General features: G+C 44.6%; 2 protein-coding genes across 13 annotated transcripts in view; one reads left to right on the top strand and one right to left on the bottom strand.

Annotated features, from left to right (window-relative positions):
• Positions 1 to 13,441, bottom strand: part of MAPK10 (mitogen-activated protein kinase 10) — a 588,472-nt gene that overhangs the window by 194,796 nt on the left and 380,235 nt on the right. The gene's annotated exons all lie outside the window — the stretch shown is intronic.
• Positions 202 to 3,928, top strand: LOC123391867 (zinc finger MIZ domain-containing protein 2-like). Its single transcript, XM_045079389.1, has one exon. It carries the CDS (start codon positions 388 to 390, stop codon positions 3,118 to 3,120), a length of 2,733 nt encoding a protein of 910 aa, XP_044935324.1. The 5' UTR covers positions 202 to 387; the 3' UTR covers positions 3,121 to 3,928.

Below are 13,441 nucleotides of genomic sequence, written 5' to 3'. Positions count from 1 at the left end.
CTTCTGGTGTTGGCTGGGGTCATGGGATTAAGCCCGTGTGCTAAACAGGAGTCTGCTTGACATTCTCTCTCTCCTTCTCCCCTCATCTCCCTGCTTATGTGTGCAAGTACTCTCTCTCTCTCTCAAATAAATAAATAAATCTTTAGAAAAAAATAAAATGAGGGAGCGGGCGGCGGCGCGATGGCGCGGGCGGCGGCGGCAGCGGCCGGGGGGCAGCGGGCGGCGCGGAGGGCGGGCTGAGCGTATGGAGCGGCGCGGGCCGGGGGCCGCGGCGGCGAGAGGCCGGGCCGGGCCAGGCGAAGCCAGAGCAGCTGAGTCCCACATCACCAGCAGTGAGGACCACTTCCTGCCACCTACAGATCTGGCCTTTAGGCTGCTCCGAAGCCAATGAACCCCATGCACCCCGTGAAACCCGCCCTGCCCCCCAAGCCACACGGTGATGGTCCGTTTGCTTACGAGGCAGTGCCTTGGCAACAGAGCGCCACTCAGCCTGCAGGATCGCTGTCCGTGGTCACGACCGTGTGGGGCGTCGGCAACGCGGCCCAGAGCCAGGTTTTGGGGAACCCCATGGGCCCTGCAGGGAGCCCCCCTGGCGGCTCCGTGATGCCCGGAGTGGCCGGCAGCGGCTCTGCCCTGAGCTCCCCGCAGTGCCTTGGACAGCAGGCGTTTGGTGACGGCGCCACCAGCAAGGGCTTTGTGCCGCAGGGGGTGTATGGCCGCGGGGGCTACCCCAGCGGCCCCGGCTTCTCTGCTGGGTATGCGGGCGGTCCGGGGGGGCCCGGGGGCCTGGGTCTGCCCTCACATGCCACACGACCCTCCACCGATTTCACCCAGGCAGCGGCGGCGGCTGCGGTGGCTGCTGCTGCGGCCACAGCCACGGCCACGGCCACGGCCACTGTGGCCGCCCTCCAGGAGAAGCAGAGCCAGGAGCTGAGCCAGTACGGAGCGATGGGGGCTGGGCAGGCTTTTAACAACCAGTTCCTGCAGCACGGAGGTCCCCGGGGGCCCAGCGTCCCCAGCAGTATGAATCCTGCCGCCGTGGGAGGGCTGCTGGGCCCCGCTGGCATGAACCCCACCCGGGCAACAGGCATGGCACCCCTGTACGCAGGGCAGCGCCTGCCCCAGCACGGGTACCCCGGGCCTCCCCAGGCCCAGCCGCTGCCCCGACAGGGGGTCAAGAGGGCCTACTCCAGTGAGGTTTACCCCGGGCAGCAGTACCTGCCAGGAAGCCAGTATGCACCTGGCGCCGGGCAGCCTCCCACCCCTTCCTCCTACCCTGGGCACCGGCTGCCCCTGCAGCAGAGCGTGGCCCAGGCCCTGCCCGCCACTGGCCCTGCAGGATTGCACTACAAGCCCACAGAGCAGTTCAACGGGCAGGGCGCCAGCTTCAACGGGGGGAGCGTCAGCTACAGCCAGCCTGGCCTGAGTGGGCCCACCCGTTCCACCCCTGGCTACCCCAGCTCCCCACTGCCGGGGAGCCCCACGCCGCCCATGACTCCCGGCAGCAGTGTCCCCTACATGTCTGCCAGCCAGGAGGTCAAGTCTCCCTTCCTGCCCGACCTCAAGCCCAGCGTGAGCTCCTTGCACCCGTCTCCCCCCGGCAGTGGCCCCTGTGATGAGCTGCGGCTGACCTTCCCCGTGCGCGACGGGGTGGTCCTGGAACCCTTCCGCCTGCAGCACAACCTGGCCGTGAGCAACCATGCCTTCCAACTGCGTGACTCCGTCTACAAGACGCTAATGCTGAGGCCTGACCTGGAGCTGCAGTTCAAGTGCTACCACCACGAGGACCGGCAGATGAACACCAACTGGCCGGCCTCGGTGCAGGTCAGCGTCAACGCCACCCCGCTCACCATCGAGCGCGGCGACAACAAGACCTCCCACAAGCCCCTGTACCTAAAGCACGTGTGCCAGCCGGGCCGCAACACCATCCAGATCACGGTCACAGCCTGCTGCTGTTCGCACCTGTTCGTGCTGCAGCTGGTGCACCGGCCCGCCGGGCGCGCGGTGCTGCAGGGCTTGCTCAAGAAGCGCCTCCTTCCTGCTGAGCACTGTGTCAGCAAGATAAAGCGTAACTTCAGCAGCGGTACCATCCCCGGCACGCCCGGGCCCAACGGCGAGGACGGCGTGGAACAGACGGCCATCAAGGTGTCCCTCAAGTGCCCCATCACCTTCCGCACGATCCAGCTCCCTGCCCGCGGCCACGACTGCCGCCACATCCAGTGCTTCGACCTAGAGTCCTACCTACAGCTCAACTGTGAGCGGGGGACCTGGAGATGCCCCGTGTGCAACAAGACGGCGTTGCTGGAGGGGCTGGAGGTGGACCAGTACATGCTGGGGATTCTCATTTACATTCAGAACTCTGACTATGAGGAGATCACCATCGACCCCATGTGCAGCTGGAAGCCCGTGCCCGTGAAGCCTGACGTGCACATCAAGGAGGAACCTGACGGGCCCGTGCTGAAACGCTGCCGCACCGTGAGCCCCGCGCATGTGCTCATGCCCAGCGTCATGGAGATGATCGCGGCCCTGGGCCCCGGGGCTGCCCCCTTCGCCCCCCTGCAGCCCCCGTCGGCCCCAGCCCCTGGCGACTACCCTGGCCAGGGTTCCAGCTTCCTGGGACCCGGGACCTTCCCTGACTCCTTCCCGCCTGCCGCACCCAGCACCCCGGCCCTTCCTGAGTTCACCGCGGGGCTGCCCCCCAGCTCCTATCAGTCTGACCTTCCCAGCAGCCTCCTGACACCAGAGAAGTCTGCCCCCTGTCTCCCAGGGCAGATGGCACCAGCGGGTCACCTGGACCCGTCCCACAACCCTGGGCCACAGGGGCTGCATGCTCCCAGCCTTGGGGGGCCCCCAGAGCCCCAGCTGCACCATCCAAACCCTCCCCCAGCATCCCGGCAGCCCCTGGGCCCAGTGAGCTCGGGCCCCATCGGCGAGCTGGCCTTCAGCGCGGCCACAGGCGTGATGGGGCCCCCCATGTCTGGGGCAGGGGAGGCCCCTGAACCAGCCCTGGACCTGCTCCCAGAACTGACCAACCCAGAGGAACTGCTGTCCTACCTGGGCCCGCCTGACCTCCCCACAAACAACAATGACGACCTGCTCTCTCTCTTCGAGAACAACTGATCCCTTAGACCCCACCCAGCCAGGCAGGTCACGCAGGCAGACATCATCGTGCCCCGCCCCTCCCCACCTGTGGACCCAGAGCCAGGGCCAGGGCCGGGCCAGCCGCCTGGCCCCTGACACTGAAAGCATCTGCGCTGGGTGGGAGGGAGCCGCGGGTGGACCCCCTAACCCCTCCTCTCCAGTGGGGAATGGGGTTTTACTAGATGCTCAGCCCTGCCCCAAGCCACCGCCTGGTCCCACCCCCACCCCAGCTTTGTCCTGCCCACACACACCTGCTACCCTGGCCTCACGCCTTGCCCCGGTGCCCCCGGTCCTGCCTGCTCCCACCAGCCTGCATCTTGTCCAGCACTGACCCTTCTGTCTCAACAAACCCTTTGCTCACGGGCGAGGAGCGGGGCTACTCTGTCCTGAGTCCAAGCTCGCAGTGGGAGTGGGACCCTCTTCCCACCGGAGGCTCCAGGCTAAGGCTGCAGGGCGGGGCACTCCAAAGCACAATGATGTACATAACATAGGGACATTGTGGGTGTGGACAGCCCATCCCTTCAGCGGGGGTGGGGGTGGCTGCAGGCTTCGGCCCAAAGGGCTGGGCGCGGAGACCCGCTCTGTGTACAGATTCTCCAGCGGGCTGCTCCTCTGAGGTCCCCTTTTCCGTGAAAGTGAAGAATCAGTCCCGCTGTGTTTTTTAAAACTGCCTTTCCCTGTCCACCCTGAGGCCAAGCCAGGTGGGGGAGGAGGAGCCACTGCCCCCACTGGCCCAGGGCCAAGTTGTGTCCCCTGTCTGCCCATCTCTATTAAAGGACTCCCTCACCGCGGAAAAAAAAAAATAAAATAAAATGAGCAAAGTTACCAGTTAGGTTTATTTAGATTGTACATAGATATACCCATGAAAGTAGAAATTTATCTAGGAATTACAATCATTTCCCTGGGACATTATTTTTGTAAAAAAATATGTAATGGAATCTATTTTTTATGTATATATCTTTAAATTAAATTCAGTCATCTAGCTCAACGAAACCACTGCCCCAATCTTAGGTCTTTTAAAAGTATATATACCAGGGAATGACTAAGGAGAAATATGTGTTTCGTTCCTCTTCTTCTTCTATTTGATTTTTATCTACTTTCATATGCTTTTTTTCTTGGAATTATACCTTAGAGTCAAAGGAAAGAGCATGAAGAAAGTCATGGAGTGTGACCATATGATCTTTTTACTGTAGTAAAGGCTACATGACAGGTCTTGTTGAGCTGAAGATGAGACTGTTCAGGTCTACAAGCCTCAGTAACTTTCTTGATGTTCCAAGAGTTTTCACATGATGCAAGTCCCCTGATAGTAAATAGGTGAAGAAGTTATTATTTCCACTTTAAAGATAAGGAAACTGAGACCCAAAGAGGATAAATGTCTTAGAGTCAAATGTCAGAAAAACCACACTTATGTTCCAATCTTCTGAGCTCTTGGTATGACAGAAAGTACAGAAAGTGGAGCCATGATTCCTATATTTGATGAACTAATAGTCAAATGTGGACAAAGAATGAAACATAAGACCCAATGAACAAAAACATACATTTAACCAATTTGGGTTATTCAGAAATCCATATACATCATCTAAGCTCTCAGTGAAGTCAGAATAATTGATGGTTATATAAGGCTTAGTTACAGAACTAACTGGAAGTTAGAGTATGGAGAAAACTAGTTTAAAAACGCCCTAGTGAAAAATACAAATTTTCTGAGTAATTGCCACAAAGCTTTGGCTGATTGGGTATGTCTCGGTCATTTTAATGGTGACTTTTCAACTAACCCTTCCCCTCTGAGTCTGAAAAGAAGTGGAAAGTTAACATCTTGTACAGTTGACTGGGAAGATCTGTTTCTCTTCATTTGGTTTAGCACTTATCTGCAATAGGCTACTTCTAGTGTAAAAACAGATTTTTCTGACCATTTCACTTTGACAGGATTTTCTTAACCGATCATCTTTGTGATAGGAATCAAAAAGAGATGCTTAGAACCCCAGGATATGGCATTGTGTCCCCCAATATGTGTGCTTTCTCACCTAAGACTGCTTTTAGATATGACTTGGAGTAAGAAAAATAAAAGATTATTGGCCAAGGTCTTCCCATTAAAACCAAAAATAATATGTAAAATGACTGTCCTCTCAACCATAATATGCACTAGAGTGAGGTTTACAGTTTTGCTGGAAAGAAATTTAAAGTCACAGTACCTGGCTTAAATGCAAACTCTACAACATACAAATTATATGACCTTGAACTTGATTTGTGTTTCCATTTCCCTATATATAAAATAAGAAAAATAACATCTACATTGCAGTCATAAAGAAAAGAAATGAATGTAAAGATTCTAATATGTATGTTCAATAAGTAGTCTTTTTTGCCATCATCTTTTGAGGATAAGCAACAATATTCTTACAAAAATATATTTCAAAGTTCAGAATAGATTATATTCAAAATCTGAATGGAATTTGATATATGTTACTTACAAAAGATGAACAGTTTCTGGTTTATGACCTTAATAGATATTTAGTTTTCACTTTAATTTCCTTTATTATATTTTAGGTACTTTTATCTAACCCATGAATATCTAGCACAAATTTTTCAATAATAAACACTATACTAAAATAAATGCCTGAGGGTGTCTGGGTGGCTCAGTTGGTTAAATGTCTGCCCTCAGCTCAGTTCATGATCTCAGCATCCTGGGATCAAGTCCCCCATGGACTTCCCACTCAATGGAGAGTCTGCTTCTCCCTCTGCCCCATTCCCTGCTTATGCACACACACACTCTCTCTCTCTTTCTCTCTCACAAAAATAAATGAATAAATATATCTTTAAAATAAATGGCTGATAAAACTATGGAAAGAGCCTAGATGTCCATCAATAGATGAATGGATAAAGAAGAGGTATTATATATATACAATGGAATACTACACAGTCATCAAAAAATGAAATCTTGCCATTTACAAATGACGTGGGTGGAACTAAAGGGTATTATGTTAAACGCAATAAGTCAAAGAAAGAAAGACAATTATCATATGATCTCACTGATATGATGAATTTGAGAAACAAGACAGAGGATCATAGGGGAAGGGAGAGGGAAATGAAACAAGATGAAACCAGAGAGGGAGACAAACCATAAGAAACTCCTAATCTTAGGAAACAAACTGAAGGTTGCTGGAGGAGAGGGGAGTGGGAGGGATAGAGTGGCTGACTGATGGACATTGGGGAGGATATGTGCTATGGTGAGTGCTATGAATTGTGTAAGACTGATGAATCACAGATCTATACCCCTAAAACAAATAATATATTATATGTTAATAAAAAATAAAATAAATAAAATAAAATAAATGGCTGATATTATGACACATGAATTAACAAAGAGAATTTTTTTCTTTTCCAAGCAACTAAACAATGAATCAACTTTTTCCATTCACCATCAAATCACCATGTCCAGTTTCCTTATTAATATGGATTTTTGGGGCACCTGGGTGGCTCAATTGGTTAAGCATCTAACTCTTGATTTAGGTTCAAGTAATAATCCCAGACTCATGAGATTGAGCCCACATCGGGCTCTGTGCTGGGTGTGGAGCCTGCTTAAAATTCTCTTTCTCCTTTTCTCTGGCCCTCGCCTGCTACTCACTGTCTCTCTCTCTCTCTAAAAGAAAAAAAAATTAATAATAATAATAAATAATACAGTTTTTTTAAACTCAAGAATCCCAAAGTTAATTTTCTAGTTCTCAAAGAGTATAACAGTATAGAATAATATCTTATAAATTTAGGGGAAAATTACAATATTAAACTTAAATCAACAATATCTAAGACCATTTGAGGAAGTGTATCTCCTTGTAAGGAAAAATTTCACCCATCTTACATACTTGATAAAACAGGTAGAGGGGCACCTGGGTGGCTCAGTGGGTTAAAGCCTCTGCCTTTGGCTCAGGTCATGATCCCAGGGTCCTGGGATCGAGCTCTGGATTGGGCTTTCTGCTCAGCAGGGAGCCTGCTTCCCCCTCTCTCTTTCTGCCTGCCTCTCTGCCTACTTGTGATCTCTGTCTGTTTTATAAATAATAAATCTTACAAAAAAAAAAAAAAGTAGGTAGAACTTGCACACATTTTCTGCAAGAAGCCATGCAGCAACTGATTAGGAGGAGAGAAAAGAGTCAAGAAAAAAAAAAATTACACCAAGTCTCCTTTTCTCTACCCTGTTGCTTCACTCTGTTTCCAGATTATTTTCCAGACTGTTTGATAAGTCATACTATTCCTATAATTTAAATGGTGATGCCATTAACTAAAATTGGGGCTCCAGGAAAAGGAGGAGACTACAGTGAGATGATAGAGGCAGTGTTGAGTTTGAGGTGCTTGGAAACCTTAATTGTAGAGACAGTTAGTCACTACAGTCACACAACCCCCAAAGAAACATTGCTAATATCTCTGAGTATATCTCTCTTTACTGTTCGAAACCCCAAATGGCTCCAGCCTCATGGACCTCAGTGAAGTTCAAAGTCCTCAAAGTAGTCTATGGGGTTACTCAATCTAGTACCGTCAACATTTCTGAACTTTCTCTTTACTTTTCCTTGCCTTAACTTATTCCATTCCAACCACAGAGGCATGATAGCTCCTCATAAACTTCAGGTACACTCTGACCTCAGGACCTTTGGACATGCTCTTTCCTCAGCCTAAAAATCTCTTCTCCCTGATATCCATGTGTTTTCTGCCCTGGCCTACTTCAGCTCTTAACTCATACATCACAATCCCAGTGAGGTCTTCACTGAACACCCTAGTTAAAATTGTTACCTGCCAATCCCAATATTCTGAACCTCCTTTTCTGCTTTCCTCAATCCACATCACTGTTCTCTATAAACTTATAGTGTATTTTATTTGTTTATTGCATGTCCTCTGCTACTCCTCTAACCTTATCCCTGATCCATTAGAATATAAGTTCCACAATGGCAGGGAATTTTGGCTTTTGATTCATTGCTAAACGTGAAACACTTAGAATATTACATAGAACATAGTAGCAACCCAATAAATATTTGTTTCATGATTAATGCTGCAGTTCAGGAAAGAAGCCCAAATAGAAGCATGGTTTAAGAGTCCCATTAGAGAAGGCTGACATTAACATATCCACTGCACTACGCAGATACACACTTTTCTAGATGTTTTTATAGCTGTTAGGGTACAACTAAAGAAATGTAGCATTAGGGGAAAAGTCAGTAGGAAAAAGAGAAGCAAAGTGTTTAGATACTTTAAAAAAAAAAAAAAAAACTTTAGAAAAACAAAGCCAACCAGTTTGTGCTCCTTAATAATTTGCGAAATTATAACACATTCATGCGAAATCATGTTTAATGAATGATAACATGAAACCAAAGACTGCACTGAATCGTGCAAACCTATGCAGTGGCAAATATATGAAAGGTAAATTTTCTCGCATTTGAGATGCCTTCAATTCCTAAATTGGATTTTTGAAATATATTATTGTTCATTAATACTTACTTGATCTTATGCCTTTATTTAATTATGCATCAAATGAAAGGCAGTTTTAGTGTTTCAATTCACAATAGTCCTTAATAGCATCCTTCAGCATGAATAAGTGAACTGCCAGATGAGAAGCAACTCTAATGAAAACAGGGTCCTGCAGGAATTGTAAAGTGGCTTATGATGCTTCCAGACGAACTATAAAGTACCACACAAAGTATGTGTATGTGTTTTACGATTCCTGGAAGACATGTTGGTAAGGCAATAAAATGTCAGCAACCAATTTAAAAGACAGCTTGAGCTTCTTATTAAGTATCTTTGCCTTTTTTTTTTTTTACTTTGAATTGCATCATGTGAGCCTGCGAAATTTTCTTTTTAAATTATACTGTGAGGCAGTGCCTGGGTGTTCAGTCAGTTAAGCATCCAACTCTTGATTTCAGCTCAGGTTATGATCTCACAGTCCTGGAATTGAGCCCAGGGTCTAGCTCCATGCTCAGCAGGGAGTCTGCTTGAGAATTCTCTCTCCCCCTCTCTCTCTGCTCCCTGCACCCTGCACACACAAACACTTTCTCTCTCAAATAAATAAATGTATCTTTAAAAATATAAAATAACATATAAATAAAATCATACTGTGAAATTTAAAAAGCTCCTCTATCCTTGAACATGGACAATATTCACTATGTAACACTTTCCAGATCTAATATTTAGAAACTTCAATCAACATGTGATTTAGATGGGCATTTTATTTCCTCTCTATAAATATTTGCATAGCTTTCTCCAAGAAATCTGCTCGACATTCTAAGTCATTAAATATATCTAAAAACTAAAGCTAACATTTGCAACAAAATTCCTAAAAAAATACAACTCAAATAAATTATGTCCAGTAGACTGTGTTGCTTATCTCTTAATCCTGTGTATGTGTCATGATATTAACTATAAGAGTTCTTTATATAGCCTATATTAAAGTTGCTTTGAAGACATTGATTTGCTGAATCCAACTATTTATATGGTCCTATACTACAAATTACAGAACATACCCTATCACAAGTGCTAATTCTTAGTAAGAGGAACATATCTCTATGTTTAATTATTTAGGTGTGTGGGTCTAGCACTCAAGAGGGATGTCATACAGACCAGTAAGACAGCATGCAAGTGAAGTTTAAATCCTTGACTCTAAAACCAATCTCACCATAAACTATAATCTTGGACAAGTTCACTTAATTCCTTGGGGTCTAAACTTCTTATTTTTAATGAAAGGGTAAAATGGATGGTGTTTAAGAATCTAATTGAACCCTAAAAATATATTAGTCTGAATTATTCCAAGCTATTTTATGTATAATCAGTTTGTATGACCACAAGACTGGCAGAATATACACTCTCAGAATTAAAATGCTGATATTCTTTCTAATTTTCGAGACATGTTTAACAAGCAGTGAGTATATGCTCTTCCACATGATTGCCCTTCCATTTAAATTTGACTCATCACTGTATAGTGATAGAATTTCAAAAATAAATTGGATAATCCTAAAAGAGAGAAAACAAAAATTTACATAAAGAACATTGTTCCTTGCCTACATAGAACTTTTTCCCTTCTGCAGCCTTTCTAAAACAACATCCGTTTCATTTAAGTAATTAAAAAGTGAGAGCTAGTACCTTCAATAGTGCTTATGCTGTGTTCTTAATAGTTTATGTCTAATAACTCACTTAAACCTTACAGTATTTATAAAGTACTATTACCATCCCCACTACAAATTAGACTCAGTTAGTTAAGCTGTTCACAGAGCCGATAGACAGAAGAGATGGGATTTGAACAGGCAGTGAGGATATCTGGCTCTTAACCATTATACTCTCCCACACTCAGCCTGTATGGTTGCGGTGAGTTAGTTCCCTACAACTTCAAGAGGGTGTCCTTCAAGAGGGCCAATCACAATCATCCCAACTACCTTACCCTCATTAAATGGCATTCCTCAACCACCATGATGACCCAGGCCAGTGCACAACCTAAGTTGGACCAATCAGACTAAAAGGAAGAATGTTTACTTCATAGTAGAAAGTAAGGTCTACTCTAAAACAAGGATGTATATACTGCCAATCTTGAAGGAAACCAGTCTGGTGTCAGAGCCCAGATAAAGAAGAGAAGAGCCAAGAGAATCATGAATTTGTGAGCCTAGAGCCCCCAGTTTACTATACTCTCAGCTTACCCTGTCTCTCTACTTTCTTCTATGTGGGTAACAATTTCCTTTATTGTTTAAGCCAACTTGGAATAGGGTATCTTTTCCCATACCCAAGGGTATCCTGAGAAATACTGGTATAATTAAGCAACTTATTTACGAATTCTAAATCACTAACAATCATTGTTTAATCTAACCTGTATTTTCCTTCTGCCCTGATCCCACAACCTATTATACTACAATATTTATCTTAACTCCCACTTAATCTTACAGCCGAGTCATTTCTCTTTGAGGATACTCATTCATTTGACAAATATTCATTGAGTACTACTCTGTCTTGGGCATTGTCAGGCTCTGGTTTAGTGAGATAAATGAATCACAGCTCTTACCCTCACAGAATTAATGTCCAGGAAGACAACAAATTACCATAATATGTAATAGTCCTATAACTATATTACTTTCCAGTGGGTAGCTTCTGGTGGCTCCCTCCCCCTTTTGTTTATCTTCCAATATCAGTCCGATGTTCCCACTCCACTTTACCTGCCCACTGGCGTCTTCTGCCCCCATAGAAATCCAGAAGTGTATAATTCTAATCTCAGGCTGATTTCATGGGTAATCAGAGTTCTTTGGTAGGTAATCAGCTCACTTTAGGGTACAGGTTGAAACGGTGCCTCCTCCTACTTTTCTGCCATCTTGTCTCCCTAGTCCTATAACTATAGTTATAGGACTTATAGTTATAATAGTCCTATAACAACCCATTGTGTTGTGTACTCTGTGTGTGTGTGTGTGTGTGTGTGTGTGAGTGATGTAGGTGTTCTCAGAGCATAAAGAAGGGAATCTCAAGGGCTTTATGAATACTTCACAGAGAAGGTAACATTTTATTTGGTTCTTAAAAGATGACTAGGAGTTTTACAGTATAGAAAAGGCATTCTAGGCAGCAGGGAAAATCATGATCAGTATCATGTAACTACAAGAGCGTTGGGAATGCTTGAGAATGATGGCAGCTCCAAGTGTGCTTCAAAAAAATAAGAAAAGAGACGAGCTCTAAAACTGCACTCCTGGTCAGTCTCAAAAATCCCTCTGGTCTTTTGTTCTTGTGCATGAAGTCATTTAACGCTTTTCTTCATTTCAGCCACCATTATCCTTTGTTGCGGTTGTAGAGTTAAATAGAGGTCGAAGCTGTGTTTCTTTGGCTTTGCTAGTTCTCTATCTAAGGCCAGAGTCAAAAGCTCAAGAGACCTTTTTAATCATCATTATGGTGTTTGTGCAACCCTGATATTTATAAAATCCTATGGTTACTTTCTTAACAATTATAATTTCTCATTGTGATTTCTCAAATACTTCATTATTGCTTTACTAATTTTTCTGATCTCCTTCACAGTTAGTTTTAAGGTATTATTGGAAATTAGCTGGTTATTTAAATTAAAATGTTCATTTATTAACTTCTTCCCATAAAGACAACTCACAACTTCATATGAGATAACTAACTGTATTCTAACCCATTCAGAGAACTCAATACAGTTTTTTTAATTCTCAATTTGTCATTTAATATTTAAATAACATTCCTTTTGAGCACCTACTATATACATGTTATAAGCACTAGGAATTTTATGAAAATGCAGCTTAGAACTCAATGAATATAAAATTACTAAATAATAAAATCTAAAATGGCTACAGCCAGAAAAAAAAATTTTTGATGAAACCACAGAAGAATTTTTAATAGACCTCATGACTCCATTAAGGAAGAAACTTTCTCAGACTAGATTCTACCAGGCAACTCCTCTTCCTCATCCAAATTTAGAATTGGGACCAATATCTCCTAATAGTGCAGGGCCAACCAGAAAGATTGACCCCATCATGAGAGATAATAGAGAAGCAGATTGGAGACCCCCAAAGAGAAGTGATGCCATTGTTTCTGAAAAAAAAAAAAAGGCAGGTAATTGGCAATCTTATTAAATATTTCAAAGAACAAACCATAAATTTCAGCATTGCAATGATGAAAAGACAGAAGTGATATCTGTAAAGATACTATTGGAAATCTACACTTTGAATAAATTCAGAAAGACTTAGATGGCTCTGAAATTGCTTTAAAGAGTAGAATTTAACCAACTGGGTGGCTCAGTTGGTTAAACAGCTGCCTTCAGCTCAAGTCATGATCCCAGAGTCTCGGAATCGAGACCCACATTGGGCTCCCCACTCAGTGGAGACGCTGCTTGTCCTTCTCCCTCTGCCTACTTGTGCTCTTTCTCTGTCTCTCTGTCAAACAAATAAATAAAATCTTTAAAAAAAATTAGAATTTAGTGAATGCAAAACAAATTTGAATTAACAAACCAAAATAATATAGGATAAGAAATCCAAATAGGCCCAAGAAAATTCTCTTTGCCTTTCAACCTCCAATTTCTATCAGTATCTTAATGAAGAGAAACTGATAGTGAATACAAGAATTTTATGTTATGTGTGTATGTATATATGTGTGTGTATGTGTGTGTACACACACTCTCTCTCTACGAATTTGCAACAAAACAATAAATAGAACTTCATTTTTGTTACTTCCAAAAAATACCTGGATTTGAGCAGATTCTGGGATTGGTATTGGCTTAGTGCCTTGATTATTTAAGGCCCATGTCTCTGTCATTCTCCCATGCAGAGTCTTCTAGCATCACAAGATGGTTGCT

Source organism: Mustela putorius, unplaced genomic scaffold (genome assembly GCF_011764305.1).
Source record: "Mustela putorius furo isolate JIRA1106 unplaced genomic scaffold, ASM1176430v1.1 tig00000382_pilon_pilon_pilon, whole genome shotgun sequence".
Lineage (NCBI taxonomy): Eukaryota > Metazoa > Chordata > Mammalia > Carnivora > Mustelidae > Mustela > Mustela putorius.
Note: the sequence above shows the minus strand (reverse complement) of the source record. Positions and strands in the feature narration are given on the sequence as shown.